This window comes from Periophthalmus magnuspinnatus, chromosome 15 (genome assembly GCF_009829125.3).
Source record: "Periophthalmus magnuspinnatus isolate fPerMag1 chromosome 15, fPerMag1.2.pri, whole genome shotgun sequence".
NCBI lineage: Eukaryota > Metazoa > Chordata > Actinopteri > Gobiiformes > Gobiidae > Periophthalmus > Periophthalmus magnuspinnatus.
In genome coordinates, this window is record NC_047140.1 from 477810 (window position 1) to 495583 (window position 17774).

General features: G+C 38.5%; 3 protein-coding genes across 3 annotated transcripts; 1 reads left to right on the forward strand and 2 right to left on the reverse strand.

Moving 5' to 3' along the window:
• The first annotated feature begins 272 nt into the window (after nt 1-272).
• On the forward strand, nt 273-4785 carry ctu2 (cytosolic thiouridylase subunit 2 homolog (S. pombe)). Its single transcript, XM_033979643.2, has 16 exons — nt 273-453; nt 706-780; nt 862-940; nt 1020-1079; nt 1145-1205; nt 1274-1383; nt 1657-1892; nt 2192-2327; nt 2404-2535; nt 2719-2810; nt 3054-3151; nt 3378-3467; nt 4084-4153; nt 4259-4325; nt 4520-4578; nt 4651-4785. The coding sequence occupies exons 1-16, from the start codon at nt 326-328 to the stop codon at nt 4700-4702; spliced, it is 1545 nt and encodes a 514-aa protein (XP_033835534.2). The 5' UTR covers nt 273-325; the 3' UTR covers nt 4703-4785.
• Nucleotides 4782-7626, reverse strand: cdk1 (cyclin-dependent kinase 1). The gene is made up of 8 exons (XM_033979989.2): nt 7528-7626; nt 7237-7279; nt 6846-7002; nt 6445-6568; nt 6112-6282; nt 5882-6045; nt 5665-5806; nt 4782-5001 (listed from the first exon to the last, which is right to left on the reverse strand). The coding sequence occupies exons 2-8, from the start codon at nt 7271-7273 to the stop codon at nt 4885-4887; spliced, it is 912 nt and encodes a 303-aa protein (XP_033835880.1). The 5' UTR covers nt 7274-7279; nt 7528-7626; the 3' UTR covers nt 4782-4884.
• Nucleotides 7627-9651: 2025 nt separating this feature from the next.
• On the reverse strand, nt 9652-17473 carry LOC117382503 (heterogeneous nuclear ribonucleoprotein L-like). The gene is made up of 14 exons (XM_033979699.2): nt 17060-17473; nt 16693-16811; nt 16394-16503; nt 16170-16297; nt 16014-16099; nt 15840-15936; nt 14999-15071; nt 13668-13739; nt 13379-13596; nt 12816-12937; nt 12529-12730; nt 12386-12443; nt 12109-12207; nt 9652-11801 (listed from the first exon to the last, which is right to left on the reverse strand). The coding sequence occupies exons 1-14, from the start codon at nt 17294-17296 to the stop codon at nt 11746-11748; spliced, it is 1677 nt and encodes a 558-aa protein (XP_033835590.1). The 5' UTR covers nt 17297-17473; the 3' UTR covers nt 9652-11745.
• Between the last annotated feature and the right edge of the window lie 301 nt (nt 17474-17774).

The window sequence follows — 17774 nt, forward strand, 5'->3', positions numbered from 1 at the left end:
GAATTGTGGGCACTGTAGTCCGTCATCCATATTACATAGTTACATTTTGCGTTAGAAAACTACAATCCCGTGGGCCGTGAGTGTTGACTTGTGGTATTGTGTCTTGAGTCAAACATTTTATTTTATGCGGATGGTATGATATTATCACCCACACGCTGCCTTTTCCTTTATTGTTCTTATTCCATGATTAGAATACACATATTTTATTACCAGACCGTGTGGTTGTTGTCATCCAAACCCAAAGATGGCGCTAGATCACGTGCCTGACCTCCAGAGGAAAAGAGGCGCTGTCATGGCCGTCACTGTGTGCTCTGACTAGGCTCTCATGATAGATGTATTATTAAATCTGTGCTTCCGCGTTATTTTTTGTCGTTTTTTAAAACGGAACCTGTTCGTAATGTGTCAAGTGGATGAGGACTACGGCAGAGACATTAGATCTGCAGATTTCCTCAGGTGCGAGGACTGATGGGAAAATGAAGCCCCAATGAGGCCTCACAGCTACACGGCACAAACATGAACCAAATGCACGTGCAAAGTGTATGTGACTAGGTGCACAGCACACAAGGACAGGACGCTGACAACCTTCATCTTAAAATGATGATGATGATGATGATGATGATGATGATGAGGATGATGAGTGTACTTACAGAATTGTAACGTTATGTAATGTCTATTTTCCTAATATATATTGCTATTCTCCTGTAGTATTTCAAAGCAGTGTGTGAAATGCAAGGTACACACTCCAGCTGTTCTTCTCAGAGTTGGAGATCCTTACTGCAGGTAAGAAACGATGGAATCCGTTATTTGTTGATTTAATTTTAGGTCTCAAAAATGACTAAAATGTCTCTTCTCTGATGCTAGGGGTTGTTTCCATGAATATTTCATTCACAAATTTAGAGCCATGTTGGGCAAAAACAGAATCATTTTTCCTGGGGAAAGGGTATATAGTTTTAATTTTTACTATTTAAATCATAGTGTTGTTTCAGTGAATAGTGTATACAGTATTTGTCGTTCGCCAGGTACTCTTGGCTGTGTCGGGAGGCCCTTCATCATGCTCAATGCTTCATCAGGTTCAGCAGGTACTACATAAATCAGTTTCTTGTGACCATGTTTATTATATTGATATATGATTATTATTTTCCAGGGTCTAAGTGTAAATGCTCACAAGAAGCTCAGGTTTACACCAGGGATTGTTTTTATTGATGGTAAAGGTTATATTCTAGAGTTTAAATGTTTAGTTTTAATCTTCAGTAATTATAGATTGTGTGTTCAGAGGGTGCTCTAATCGGGCGTTCCCTGGAGGATCGACACAAGACAAACACTAACATAAGGGTTCTGTTTGAATCAACTGGTTTTCCTTTTCACATTGTTCCTTTGGAACAGGTAAGTGCTCCTTCTTATTTTCACAAATGTATATTTCTTTTTACTACAGTATTATTAATAGTGTACTGTAGTAGTAAATCCAGTTAGAGCATTTTAGCAGTTAGAGTTAGACATTTTCCATAATAATGATGAATGAGTGATTACTTAACACACCATGCTGTGAAACACTAAAACCTAAAATAAATAAAACAAAGCTAAATGTATTTATTTACCTTTTGTAAAAGAAACAAAAAAAAAACAAAAACAAAATTAAATAATGTATTTTCTTTGTAGGTTTTAGAGCTGCCCACATTAGTCTTAACGCGGCCCCACATGTCCGGCTCAAACAGTGCAAGCTCATACAAAGTGGCCGTGGGGAAGTTTGATCAGAACAAGAGTTGTGCCATTCAGCCTTCATGCCAGCAGAAGGAACCAGTTGATGTCAGTAAAGTTCACACGGTCCAACTGCAACAACTCGTTACTTCAGTGAAAACGCACACAGCCCGGGAGGAGCTGCTCAACATGTTAAGGTTAGGAGCAATACTCTTTCAGGTCAAAGGCAAATGTCCCAAGTATGGATTTACATCTAAAGCTACAGGTCAGTGTTAAACTCTTGCCTCTAGCAGAGGAGTTTAAGTATCTCAGGATCTTATTCATAAGTGATGGAATGAGTGAGAGTGAGATTGACAGGTACAGCAAATGCAGTCTATCAAAGTGGTGAAGAAAGAGCTGAACAGAAAGTTTGGGGTGGGCTATATATACATAAGCGAATAAGATGTTTGGTCATTTGTGAGGAATACCACTGAGTGCTTTTGGTTTGTGTCCACAGGCAGCACTTGTTGTTGCACATGGCTCGTATCGAGGGATATAGTAAATTGATGCTAGGTGACAACTGCACCAGACTGGCTGTTAAGTTGTTGAGCAACATCTCTCTGGGCCGAGGATCACAGACAGCTCTTGACACGGTCAGGAGGATATCTTTGTGTAACAATTAGACTGAAATAACACTTTAAAACATTTAAAATGTCTGTGTTCAAACAGGGCTTTTCAGACTCTCGCTATGGTGATGTCATAGCAGTGAGGCCAATGAGGGACTACTCGGCAAAAGAAATCGCTTACTACAACCACTTATTTAATGTTCCCTATGTGTTCATCTCAGGCCTAGACTCAAAGGTATGGTCTAACAGCCACTGACACATGAAGCTATGGATAATTAAAACACACACAAAAATAAATGTGTATGTGTGTGTGTGTGTGTGTGTGTGTGTATATATATATATATATATATATATATAATGTGTGCGTGTGTGTATAAATGAATAAATAAATACTATAAATTATTATACACACGCACAGGCCTCGGACAAGGATAGTATCCAAAGACTAACAGAGAGTTTTGTGACCAAGCTTCAGACGGCGTTTCCCTCCACTGTCCGTACCATTTACAGGTCAGCATACATTTTGCATTTACTGTTATGTATGCCTCAATCTTTAATGATGTTACTTTGTTTGTGGTATTAAACAAAGTATGAATAGGATCAAACCTGGATTTTTCATTTGTTTCAGTTTTGTTCCAGTTATCTTATTGTATTAAAAAAAAGTTGCCAAAATTAGAGAGGGTGTAATATATTGCTAATATATAGCCAAAGGCTCACTTTCAGTGCACAATAATCTATGCGCTTTTCTAACAGGACCAGTGAGAAGCTGCAGACAGCCTGTAAGGGTCCCTCTGCTGTGGAGGACAGTCCTAGGTGTGTGCTGTGCCTGTGTGCCCTGGACACTTTTGCAGGTAAGGCCTCTGTACACATCCGTCTGGAGTGTATTTGGGTGTGGTCAACACTGGGCTTACATTTTATCTTTATTTTCTGTGTTAATCTGCATCAAGGTCAACAAAGCAGAATAATAATGTTCATAAATTCTATTAAATACCAGTAACCATATTGGTTTATCAGTAAACATGATTACAGTCAATACATGACCCTAATGGTATGGCTTTTTGTTTTTCCTTATGTTAGAGAATGCTTCTGCTTTCCAAGCTACACTGATATCAGAGCAGCTTTCACAGAACAATCGCCCAGATGATTGCCTTCCAACTCTCAAATATGGTACAGTTTGGTTCTATTAGATTGAATTTTAAATCATAATCTTGGAAAAAAAACAGGATGTAATATTAAAAATAATGTTAGGACTAGAAACATAATTTCTTACTTAAAGCCACAATATATAACTGTATAGCCAAAGATATACTTAAATAAAAGCAGTTTGATCATTTTGGTTTTGTTTATTGTACTGAAAAACTTTTTTTACTTGCCCTGGGGATGCTGGAAATGTTGGTTCTTTGGCTATTATCTTCCACAGAATGATGTAAAACATATCTATCTCTATGGAGACTGTTCCGATGTAACTTCCAATTTGCAATCAAGCAGTTACATACTGTACCTTTTTAAGATTAAGATCACATGCGCATCTAAGAGCAATACGAATTTGAATTGCATGCAGCACATTAAGGGTTGTGATAAATCATTAAGTTTGTGGACGTTTAGAATAATTGACATGTTTTTAAAACAGACCTAACTAATTTCATTTACCGGTAAATATTTCACTTGTTTCATTACATTGGGTAACATGCTTCTGCTGGTAGGTTTAATTTAGTCATGTGTGAGGAATAACAAAGCCAGCTGAAAGAAGTAACAATAATGATGCCTATGGTGCTCTGTGTAGATGCCAACAAGTCTGCTGCAAACTGCTCTGGTCAGTGTCATGAAGATGGAAGCTGCTCCTTGTCTTTGAGGTAATAGTAAACATAACAACCTAAAGTTTTTGTGTTTTCTTAATCATTGACAAAGCATAATTCAAATTCAGACCCTTAATTTGTTTTTACATTGTGTTATTGCAGCAAATTGGAGGCAGTGGAGCTTAAGACTCTACTGTGTTATAGTTGTCAGTTAACCATCAAAGATATGGTAAGTGGAAAAGGAGCTGTAGCTGGTCTTGTATTTTTTATTGGGTTATGAGTGCAGATGAAGGCTTTTAGTCTGCACATTGGCAGAGCACTTTTGCCAATACAATTATTGCTCCTTAACGCATTAGAGTATTTTGCTGCTCATTAGCATTTTAGTTATTCTCCAGAAACCTTAAAATCTTCTCTCACTCGCAGTCATCATTGAAACATCTTCCTAGTTACATTGTCTCAGAAGCCCAGAGAAGATTGCGAAGGTAAGCCCTGACTGGAACAAAACACTTTTTTTTTTTTTTTGTCCCACTAAGATGAAACTTGTTTGTCTGTAGGTCTCAGATGAGAGCAGAGATCAGCAATTTCTTACTAGATGAAACTGCTTGAACAATAACTATGCAAGAGTGTTCTTGTAAACTATTATTTAGGACTATAATAATTTTGTGGTAATAAAAATTCAAGTCAATCACAATGTGTCATTTTTATTAAAGACAAGTTAAATGTTAAACACACGTATTTACAATATTAAATTGCACAGTGAAATAAGATGCAATGTCAGTATTAAGTATTTACATTTTGTTGATACTGGCAGCAGGTAGAGTGGATTTGTCCAAGTCATCAAAATATGGGTGTGTCATGGCTTCCCGAGCAGAAATCCTCTTTGGGGGGTTATAGATCAGCATTTTCTGTGGCAAACATTGTGTAGTCAATAGACTATTCCCACTAAAAGCTTAGTGCAAATAGTTCTCAAAACAATGCAGTTAGTTTACATTGGATGTTTGTGATGACCAAAATAAAGTTTCTGAAATTTGTGTGCCAAAGAAGCAAGTGCAAAACAGTGAGTGCAATGCCCAATGTCTTTCTTTTGTTGACTTTACTACAGATCTACTCGAATTAAACATTTACTGAACATGATGACTTTACGTTTGTCTTAAAACTGGCTCTGAACCAGCCTTTAAATTGTCTATTGTTTTAATAATATCTATAGGAAATGTGGTACTGATGTAGTCAAGATAAAATATGCATGCATTTGGGTATATAGAGTGCAGATTTTTACTTTTACAAAATCTGCCAGCAGGGTGCAGAAGTGAAATCTGCCTTAATAGACAATATAGGAAAGAGATAAAACATGACAAGGTAAAATATAATTTCTTATCCATTATTGTCTGATACTGAATTGTAAAATGACCCTTGTGACAGCTTGTGCTGCATGGTTTGCTTGCTGCTCCACTTAAATGACAGCAGTGTGACAAGTGAGGAGATACTGCAATATTTCTGTATGTGTCCAACTGGCCAGCTTAATTATGGAAGCTGACTTGTGGTAAGTCATGGTATTTTTGAATACTTACTGAGAGCAGGTCTAAACCATTCTTATCCAGGTTTTTCACCATTGATGCCAGACTGCCTGGTTTCCATTTGGGAAATGTGTTCTTATAATCAGGTAGACTCTCCACTTCTGGCCACACTTCATTGCTGGGGGTCCCCAAAGTTCTGGGAAAACCAACAAAACAGTGTTAATAGTATGTTCATGGTCAATAGCTTCACATGGACTAAACATTGGCCTACCTAAAGATCCTGAAGAGCTGGTCTATTTCAGAGTCTCCATGGAAGAGAGGTTTCTTTGTTGCAAGTTCGGCAAAAATGGTGCCTGTGCTCCACACATCAACAGGGGTTGAGTATCGAGCAGACCCCAGGAGAACCTCTGGAGCCCTGTACCATAGTGTCACCACCTGTTAAGACAGATTGTCATTACAGATCAATTTTACAAATAAGCGTAGTGCTAGAGTCTTTCCGACCTCATGTGTGTAAACTCTAACAGGAACCCCAAAAGCCCGTGCCAGTCCAAAGTCAGCCAATTTGATGACTCCCTTGTTATCAATGAGAAGGTTCTGTGGTTTTAGGTCCCTGTGAAGAACTCGTCGACAATGACAAAAGTAGATTCCCTCCAGAATCTGGTAAAGGTAGCTCTATAGCAAAAAGCAGAACACAGGGACAACTCCAGATTAAGAAAAAAATAAAATGGAGGTCAGCACTAGTAATTTACTTCAAAACTGAAACAGATTCATAACTCTTGAAAACAAAACTTCAAAGTTCTTTCAAACCATTAGATCAAATAGTAAAAAACATACCTTCACAAGCATGCAGTCCATGTATTGTCCGGATGGTATAGAGTCAAGGTACTTCTTTAGATCCATAGACAGAAACTCAAAGATTAAATAGAGACGGGATTCCTGCATTAGAACATCCAGCAGCCTGTAAAGGGTGGACATGATTTTGTTTGAGTGAATCTAGAGCTTAGCAGTTTATTGATCCCCAATATCAAAAATTAAAGCAAAATATTTCCATCTTAACTGTACATTATCACCTTCATGTATATTGTCCATGTCTTTAATCTAAATTTGAATTGTGAATTTTTATTCAAATGTATAATGCATTTTCTGTGAATAACCTAAACTTAATCTTGGCTTTGGATAGTACAAACATCTTAAGTTTGTGATAAGGTTTAATGCTATTCAAATGCTTCACATACCTGACCACATTGGGGTGCTTGAGCTCCTGCAGAAGGGCCACCTCCCTGACAGCAGTGCTGGGGACACCTTCATCCTCACTCTCCAGGCGGATCTTCTTCATGGCCACAACTTGTCCGGTGACTTTGTTTTTACCCTTGTAGACCACACCATATGTACCTGTTGAAGGCCATGACGTTTGAACTGAGGTCGAGCTTAGAGGTTGCATGTTTTTTTTTTCAATTTTTTGAGGCAACTTAATACATGTTCAATATTTGCAAGGAATGTATCTCTTGTTCCACAAGTAGTTCAAAATCTTTGGACATGAACTATAAAGTAGACTATCGTCATGAGAATATTCACGTACAAATTCAAAACTAGTGTTCCACAAAGCACAAAACTGTTTACACATACCTTCACCAATTTTCTCTATCTTTAAATAATCCTCCATCGTTATCTGAAACAAAAAAGCAAATCTTTTATTAGTTACAGTTAAATAGCCAGCCTGAAAAAGCGAGAGCAAAAGCACATAATGATCCATGATAGTAACGTTAGCCTAGCGCCCGCATTATGATCCATGATCATAACGTTAGCCTAGCGCCTGCTAACCTGCGAGCAATGGTCCTTTAACGATTTATCTGCTAATGCAAAGAGTACAGAATAATTATACACTGAAGGTTGTTCGTGAGCTGCAAGTATACTTACGGTAAGACTAAACAGCCCAGTTGTATTCGTGCAGAGCTGTAGGGCCGGTCGGAGCTTGACTGTGGGTCACAGCCACTGAAGAATGATGCTGAACATTTTTGAAAGAACCGCATTACAGTAATTGTTCAAAACGGACCAATCAGCAGCCTCCGTTTTTTAAAAATCCTCCAATCAGAGCATGGGACATGGTCACGTGACCTGACCGGGAGAAAGCGCGCAGGAAACATGTTTTTAAAACACTCCCATGTTTAATTTAAAGGTGTAAATGTCAATAATCGATACAGTTAGATACAATTGCATAAAATAGTACAGCCGTAGACTATAGGCGCAGAGTCCGTACAGCTTATGGCCCTTAACACTGGTGAGCTCCCTTTAAGTGTTATTACACAGGTTTATCCGTTTTAGAATTGTCCGGTTACCGGTAGATCGCAATCGATGCACTTAATATGTTGATTTAACTGTAATACTTTGAAGCACAATATTAAATGATAAAAGCAAAGATTTTGAGAAAAATGATAAATCTGAATGTGTTTAGTTGAGATCATGAGATCATCATGTTTACCCATCCACTTGAGGGCACTCTAAGCTGATCTGTTTAAAAAACAATCCTTAAATCAATTGGTAATGGTCAATCCAATAGAGCCACATTTTGACTGTTTTTTTTTTTTTTTTAAGTTTATGTATTTTGAATTTTATTCGTTTATTTATTTATGAAACAAAAATCGATTACCTTATGCTGTGAAATAGCGCCATCAAGTGGATAAAGACATGGTTCTTAACACGACCATAAACACTCCTCAGTTTTGGTTTTTTTTGGTCGTTACCACACCGCGGTGCCGTTCATTTTTTATCAGAGACAGACACCACGTGATAAGTATTGACCATAAGTCCTATAATTCTATTTAAAATCTGTTTCTGAAAGTTCATAAGCTGCGAAGTTATTTAATATTTTGCAGAATCTTGCATTCAAACAGCCTTTTTGGAGTTAGAACAACGGCGTTGTGATATTAGTTAGCACGTAGCTGGTTAGCCTCTGAGATGCCTTTGAACTCTTCATAATCTCCTAAATCTATGGGAAATGCGTGGAAAATGTACTTCCGGAATCTGAGCAGGTTGTCACGTTGAGCTCTACTGGCTATGCCAACTATTCATATGAGTAAATCTTGACTGTCTAAAACTTACAAAATCTTTTCTATTGTTATTGTGCTGTTATGTATTACAACAGTTGAATAAGCTTATTATGTAGGCCTACACACTTTACTTTTTTAAACTAACTAAAGATAACCCTTTAAAATGCCTTTAAAAACTGATCCAGTTATGTGATAACACCAACAGGCCTCTGCCCTACCAAAGAAGACACTGACAGACCACTACCCCACCAAAGAAGACATGAACAGGCCACTACCCGATCTGAGAAGACACCAACAGGCCACTGCCGGACCATAGAAGACATCAACAAGCCACTGCCCAATCACAGAAGACATCGACAGGCTACAGCCTTATCAGAAAGGACATCAACAGGCCACTGCCTGATCAGAGAGGACACCATCAGGCCACTGCTTGACCAAAGACACCATCAGGCCACTGCCTGATCAGAGAAGACTCCAACAGGCCACTACCTAACCAGGGCTATGCCAAAAAGCAGCTTTTTGCTCTTGTCCATTTGAATCTCTTAAACGTGAAATTATTCTCCTACAACTTTTTAGAACATCTACGTGTTTGTCCACAAGATTTCTTGACACATTCTTAAATTTTGACAAAGTTGACCTGGTTACCTCCTCTGCATTCAGTGGTCTACATCACACAGCCGGGCAATGGATTTTTTCACATCATGATTACAGTGAAGTATAGAGAACCGGATCTGAGCCTTGTGAAGATAAGGGTATATGAATGTATTATGAACCCTGCCTGTGGTATTCTTTATAATGAATCATTTTCCCGCTAGGATAACACTTGTTTTCCTCTTTTTGTAAGTTTAGCCTGCTAATCAAACAACAAAGACATGTCTCATTAACAGTGATATATTAATTCTACGTTGCTACATTTATTGATATAAAGGTTCATAGATTTGTTGTTGAAAAGTTTTAAAATTTTGATCTTAGATATTCACAAATGACCACGATTACGGTAAATAGGGCAATATAGCCTTTATTGTGTTACACATTTACAGCCAAAATAACAAAGAAAGACATTGCACAGTAGTTGCAATACATTAGATGTAACATGGCATGGTGGATTATACTGTTTGTGTGTTTACATACACATTACACATACCATAGCCATAAAAATGCTTATCATACAATAGCAATTCACACAATTAAATGTTTAAAACACACTGAATGATTGTCTGACCTTTGCAACAATATTAAGCATATAAAACATTTTAATACTCAAATAATGAAATATGTTAGTAAAATATATATATATTTGTAGTCACTGTAACGTCAGATTTCTACACCACACAGCAATTGAACCTCACAATGAAACAGTGATATTTTTAATAGCTCAGACTTTGGTTTGTCCTTTACTTAAAAGTAGGATAAAGTTAACAGCACATCCTTGGACCAGTGCTTCAACACAGTGGGTCAACAAAATTACTTCAGAAGGTGTCCAGATTATATGGGGAAAAAATGAAAATGCATGCAATAGTCTTAAATGACACCCTTCAAATGCAGTAGTAATTTAAATGTTCATATTAGTTGACATTGTCTCTATGCCCATGTCCTGAAAGTAAAATCAAGCATATGCATTTTTAGTTGTCTGCGCTATAGGATGTAATATGATACTTCATTTAAACCTGTTGTACACAAACAATCACACTTATAGTGCCATCTGGTGGTGTCAAGGGAGGGAAAAAAAAAACATCTTACAGTGTAATTTAACGATGGCTGCCTACACATCTGAAATGTCATGTGTCAACACGTAATCAAAAAGTGGTCAGGGTAAAAAAATCTAGCAAAAATGACTGACTATTATTTATAATTCATATAAATTTAATTAAAAAACTCAACAGGCCCAAAACCATTAGATCAGGACTGGTTCACATTGGGCTTGGGCTGGTTTAGAGTGGTTCTAGACTGGATCTGATTGGGTTTGGACTGTTTCAGATAGGGTCTGGTCAAGTTTTCAATGGGTTTGGACAGGTTCTGGATGAATCTGGAATGGATCTGATATGGTTTTGACAGTTTCAGACTGGGTCGGAACAGATAGTACTCGAACTTAATAGGTTTGGACTCGTTCTGATTCGGTCTACGCTGGCTCAGGTTGGCTCTGAACTAGTTCTGATTTGATTTGGATTGGTTTACACTAGACCTGGATTGGTTTTGACAGGGTTTCCTTGTTATTCTGATTGGGTCTCGGCTGGTTACATAATGGTGTCTGTATTTTGAGGGAACTTGGACTAACTGTCCACATATGAGGACATGATTTTTTTCCTAGAAGACCTTCATGTAAAATGCTGATTTTTTGTTATTGCATTTATTGGTTGACCCTTGCCCCAAAAAGCTAGAAGATATCTAAAATGCATACCAAACCAATGCCCTCCAATGGAGGTTAGACAAGACGCAACTTAATAATTTTGCGGGTATCTCTCAGGGGTCGCGAATGCCATTTGTTGTTATTATGGGAATCGTGACTGAAAAAGGTTGAGAGCCACTACTACTACATACCAGCATATAGCAGTATAGAGTTTTGTGGAAAAAAACGCAATCTACTATAATGTTCACTCTTATTTTCAAGAACTTTGAGTTCACCCATATTTCCACAGTCCTTTGACTGGAGCTAACGGATAGTGTGAACCCTTGAAGCTACCATCCGCAAGTTATTTTTCACCAGTACATGGTGGCCTTTGCTCAGGCTGTGCTCTCTGGTTTCTTCTATTAGACCAAAACTGCCACACTATCAGACAGAAGTAATGTAGTTAACATCTAGTGTTATCATTGGTTGGGTCGGCCAACCTAATAACAGATGATAACTTTAAAGCATGATTGAAACCATTTGAGACATGAAAACTTGTCAAAACTGGGAAACATCTTTTCTCAAACTTTAAATGACTGCAATACAGCACTGAAGTCTAGTTAAAGAACATTGTATAATGAAATAAATTCATATAATTTTACTAGACATAAATGTCTCTAATGTGGACTCCTGTTTCATCTATTCAGCTGGCTGCATGGCCGTGATTCATGATAGAGATCATGATGGTCCACTGTCTGCTCATTACAGGTGAGATGAAGTGGAGAAACACAACTTCAGGGTGTAGGGATTAGAACCATCTGAAAAACATTTATTTTATCATTACATTATCTGACCACTATACAAGTCAAAAATTTTAGATTATACTGAATAGGGATAAAGAAAAACAAGCATTTTTTACTTTAGGGAATATACATAACTTTAAAAAGATGCTGCAACAGTATTAATACATGTTTGTTCACACAGCATTTTCTTTGTAAGGAATTTAGAACTGGCAGTTCTTTGTTCAGTTTTTCCACAAAGATTTTAGTAACAGTGGGATATGTGGCATTCTAAATATGTATGTGTATGTGTATGTGTATGTGTATGTGTATGTGTGTGTCTCACTGGGAATCCTGATCTGGTAATGATTGAGCACAGTCAGTGCCTCCACTGCATCAGTTTTACTCTCAAACTCCAAAAGTCCTGATATGGTTTTAGAAGAAGCTGAAACAGAGAGAATTGTTTAGAAGTCTATCACAGAGTCATGTACACACAGATACATTTATAACCTACATCATACATAGATATAAAAATAATAGTGAACAAATACAAATGTGTTCACATTTATTTTCACACTGGCCACATCCACAACCCTATAATGTATATGCCATGCTATACTTACGTTTGGCATCAAAGACCTTAAATTTGAAAAAGCCTGGCACACTGTACTCGGTACAGAGCTGAAATAGCAATAATAAATGAGAGGCAGGAATGTAAGTTTTATCATGTGTCCCAACTAAACTACATCAAGACCGCAAAGCATACCTTAAGTAGGTAATCCTGGGAGATGCATGGGGGAACATTGTAGTAGTGCAGCACAGCAGATGGAGGTTGGATGATGTTCTTGGAGGCCTGTCCAACACTGCTGAAGCGGTTATTTCGTGTCATGGCAAAATCCTTGTAACTGCTACTGCTGTCTTCTAACTCAAAGACCTGACTAGGGATCACTGCATGCTGCTTTGACACACTGTTCACAACCGTATTGTACCATATTAGCTTCTCCAATCTTTTCAGATACAAATACCCAGAGAGATGGTTAAAAATCATATTACCAGACATTGAGTCTTTTGCCGAACACTTTAATGCTATTGAGATGAGTGATGGCTCTGTCGACAGCATACTCATCTCCCATCTCGACCAGTGCAGTCCCAGGAACACTCTTCATGAACTTCACCTACAGTAGTTGGACACAAAGAACATTCGATTCAAGTCAAGGTGTGGGCAATATCCCAATATCATGAGAATCATTTTATTATGATTCTTGCAGTTAGTATGTTTTTATGTGTCATTATTGGGTAACTCATCTGAGAGTTCACATTTGCTGTGATTGGTTAAATCCACCTGTCACTCAGAGCATTTTAGAGGCTGACAAATAGGCGTAAGTGGTAAAAGGTTTGTTGAACATATATGTGCATTTAAAAAAGTAAATCACCTTGTGACAATATTATTAAATAGAATATCATCGCAGAATCCCAATATAATCAGATTTTTATTACAATATTGCCATGTGTCCCCAGCCCTAAATTCAGAAACAAGGGCCGTTAAGAAGTAGGTTAGACTGTTCAACAATAATTCACCTGGTAATTGTAAAATCATACAACCAAACCACACGTACCTTTTCGATATTTCCATAAAGGCAGAAGAGGTTGAATATACGTGTACAGTTCATTTTAGTCGGATGCAGGCCGCTCACCATGGCAACTGAACTGGGGGGCTGACCAGAGAACAGGCTAGATGATTGGGGAAGAGGGTAAGACACCATATCTGGAACATCCACTGGAGTTAGCTTGTATCTGCCATTACCAGGCAGAGGCAACAGAGAGCCTAGTGGACCTGCACAAATAGGCTTTTCACAATTATTAGTTCATATAAAATAGGTAAGAATTCTATAGTACAATTTTTACCATAACTACTATCACTATAGGATAATGGATGCTCTCCTAATATGGCCTGGCGCTGTCGACCCTTACCACGTTCTGTAAAACACAACAGCATGTCAGTAAACACAGGATTAGACCTAGCCTGAAGGGAGTCTGTCAAAAGTAGTTACGTTTGTATTCCCCAAAACACTCTCATCATAGGATTGCAGTTTCCCTGGCAGGGGCCATGAACACTGTTTTTCAAAAATAAACGGAAAATGAATGTACAATTTTGAATGGCATTTTTGGGTCCAGCAGTAACAACAGGCATGGATTTATACTGTTTTAGCCTTGAAAGAAATGGTTGGTATTTACAGCATTAATCTTTACTATTTTTTGTCATACACATGGATTTATATGTAAAACTCTTAACACTACATAACTAACATAACTTACTTTCTCGTCTCCTTTTCACATTAGAAATCATTTGTTAGGATTCCATACTTGTAATTGTTTCCACACAGGAATACTATACTCCATTCATGCTCCACTGGGTTCTTTTTGTGGGGAACAAAATCCTGCACTATCTTTCAAAAGTGTGGGACAAACTGCAGTCTGGACTATAGCAATAAACTGTCAACACAAACTCACTACTGAAATATTGTCTGCCCCCTGGCGGCCCAGAGGAGGACTTGGTGCTTTGCCTTTTATCGACATGTGCACCCTGTTTGTTCTATTAACAATGAGTAAATTAGAAAAACTAAAAGTGTCCAAAAATGTGAATGTTGGGATAAAAGTTAAACTAAAATAGACATGAACAGTTAACAAAAAGGGACTGTGTTGTTTCACTACTTCCTCAGTTTAAGGAAGTAGTGGAGTAATTACTCAGTGGTATTCACCAGTGTGTGTCAAAAATAAAATATAATGGGTTAAATTTATACTATAAAAGATGTCAATGGCGTTGGCAACAAAGAAGCGGACATTACCTGTAAGACTTTTGACGCATACTCCACTGAACTGCAGCCTTTTTCAGCTGCTGTCACTCAAACTGCGTTTTACTGTTCCAAGTCCTGACAAAGTGGAGACCGAGGAGCGTTAAAACGGATTTGACTTAGTAAGCTTGTTGCAGAGTATAAGCTTTTAAAACTGCATACAAAACATGGCACCGAATAGACTAGAAGCCCAGGGTGTTGGGGCAGTTGCGGGCGGGACTGAGGCAGGATCTTGTCTGTAATGCTTAGGACAGCAGGGACCGAGTGCAGGCTGCTGGTGAGTGGTTTGGGGCTGACTGATGAGAGTGTTTGATTGGAGAATGACAAAAGTGCAGGAGTCTGGGTTTGTTCGAATATTATTCTATATTATTCTATATTACTTACCTCTTCGGACCAGGTAGGGTTTTGTGTAGTCCCAGCTCTCACTGTCATTCTTGATTACATTCAAACGTGTTGGCTGTGAACATAACAAATAAAAAAGCAGAAATTCTTTCTTTTTTATCTACAACTCCATCCTCAGACCCAGAACAATGAGAACAATATCAAGGTCGTTAAGGGCTGAATAGGGTAGTTTCAGATGAAACTGGAGACAATAGCTGTTTACAGTTTCAGTGTAGTTAGCCCCTCCCCTCAGTTAGATTTAAAGGCAGTGGCCACCAGCATTCTGACCAGAAAAGAAGAAGCAGCTTGGATGAGCAGTGAAACGCCTTCATTCCTACAAGATTTGTCCAGTTGACAGATTTAACTTCGTTGTTTGCTATGGATCAGACCTGGACTACTGAGGGTCTGCACAGACATCTTTTAGTCGAGTAGGCATGTGACGATATTGAAATTTGGTGTCACGATTATCATGGCCAAAATTGTAATTAACTATTATGTCATATGATTGTTGTTGCTAACAGTTTAAAAATAATCTGGATATGAATAATTACAATTTTATTATTAGGAATAGGTTCCATATTTAAACAACTGTTAAAGTATTGTACGGTACTTTGTTATAAGTGAACCAACAGTGATCTAGAGGAGATCATCAGGGAGAAGTAGATTTTTTCTGCACATTCTGGTGATATAATGGTGATTATCTTTGCTGGCGATTATCACGATTATATAAACAGTGCCATGAAGAACTTTTAGAACATTTATTTAAACAACTATTTGATGAAGACAAGAGAAATCCCACAGCACTACAAATTGAATTATTTCTAAAATAGCTATGTCTACTCACCCGCGCATACTCAATCTTGAGCGTACAACAACCTGCATATATATCTGCTCCATTCAATGCTGCCTTGACTTTCTGTGCACACTGTACTGATTCAAACCTGAAATGTTGCAGTTAAGGAGATGTCTCTTTATTCAGCAACACACCCACACACAAGTCGCTGTTGCAGAAGGATACTCCACCATAGCCTGGATCCCATTCCTTTTAAAAATGACAATCCGGAGCACATTTCCTATTGGATTGCACACTTTGTACAAGACGTCCTGCGAAGTAAAAGAAAAAACAGTCTAATACCAACACCTCACATTGTGGGGGATGTGTGGTAGTGATTACCGTGGTGATGGGGTACAGAGGGTTCTGAATAGACAGAAGCAGGACTTTGTTTCCACTGCTTGGGTCATCTGCATTGGTTGGTCTGGTAATTCTCTTGGATGTGGAGTAGTTAAAATAAGCTTGCTGACCTAATAAAAGTATAAAATATCTGGTGTTTACACATTTATTTTTAGGTTGATAATATTACTTATGAAATAAAAAAAAACTCCAGCTGGACAGCTCACCTGCAATGTACACTGTTTTCTTGGCTCCACAGGATACACATTGATTAGCACTCTCCACATCTGAGAATTCCACTAGGGCCTGGCGTTTGAATGGCATCATCATCACATAACTATTACACAAATAACATGTAAAATATAAAAAAATCACATACCATTTCTCTCTCTCTCTCTCTCTCTCTCTCTATATATATATATATATATATATATATATATATATATATATATATATATATATATATATATATATATATATATATCAGTAACACAGTAAATGGCACATGTCATTTGGTGACACTCACCATATGGAGCCAAACTTCTGCAGGGCATCAATAAGGTCAGCCTCCACCACTGCCTCACACAACCCTCTGACATGAACTACAGGACTGGGAGAAAGCCGGTGCAAGTCTTCTCCATTATCCTACAACACAAGTTATGTAAAAATTTACAATTTATAAGGCCACAGATGTTCTGGCTTCTCTTTCCAGGGTTAGAAATAATCAGAATACGAGGCAAGTTAGGTGAGGAATTAGGATGATACGTCCCTGAGTGGGCTCTGAGCCTATCCTGCTCCATCTGTACTTCTTCATTCCAAAGCAACGCCGGCGTGAACACCTACATAGAGCAAACAATGACGTCATGTGAACGTGCACGCGTGCATCTTGTCACCTTGGGCGCTGCTCCACGCCCGGTAGCTGTCCAGCGGCCCCGGCCGTCTGCTGCAGTCTCCACAGGAGCGAGCGCAGAGCCGGAGTCAGAATCCTCCCCCTCCTCCAGCTCCTCTCCATCCTTGTCCTCCTCTCTGGATGCTCTATCACGCTTTTCATACCGCTCGGTCTTAAGCCGTTTTGAGGGCCTCGCGTATTCCGCGAGCTCATATTTAACGCTTAAGTCCACCTTAGACATGCTGCTGCGCCAGGACCTGAGCCCACTCACACCTTCATATCAGCAAATGCAGGGGACGCTATAGGCTATGCGATAAAACTGCTCTTCCTCTATGTTATCCCACATTAAATGCTAACCGCCACAGTCTATACGATCCAAATCCTGACACCTGAAAGCGCCTGCTCTTGTAGTGTCGCTGTAGGAGAAACGCCTGTGATTTTGTGTGCGTGGGTCTGAGTGCGCCAAATGCCTCCCGCCTCCAATTCTGGTTGGTCAATCCATTGTCGAATCCCACAAAACTGACACTTAATTGGTTAGAGGCAATGCGTCAACAAAAGCACGTTTTGCAGCAGCATTATGGAGCTGAGTGATGAACGCGCATACTTTAGGCTACCACTGTCGTAAAAGGCCCGCTGCCTACATGTTATTTTGGGCGTGCACATTTCTAATTATTACCAATTACTTTGGCCTATAATAAAACATGCGTTCACGGTTCAAC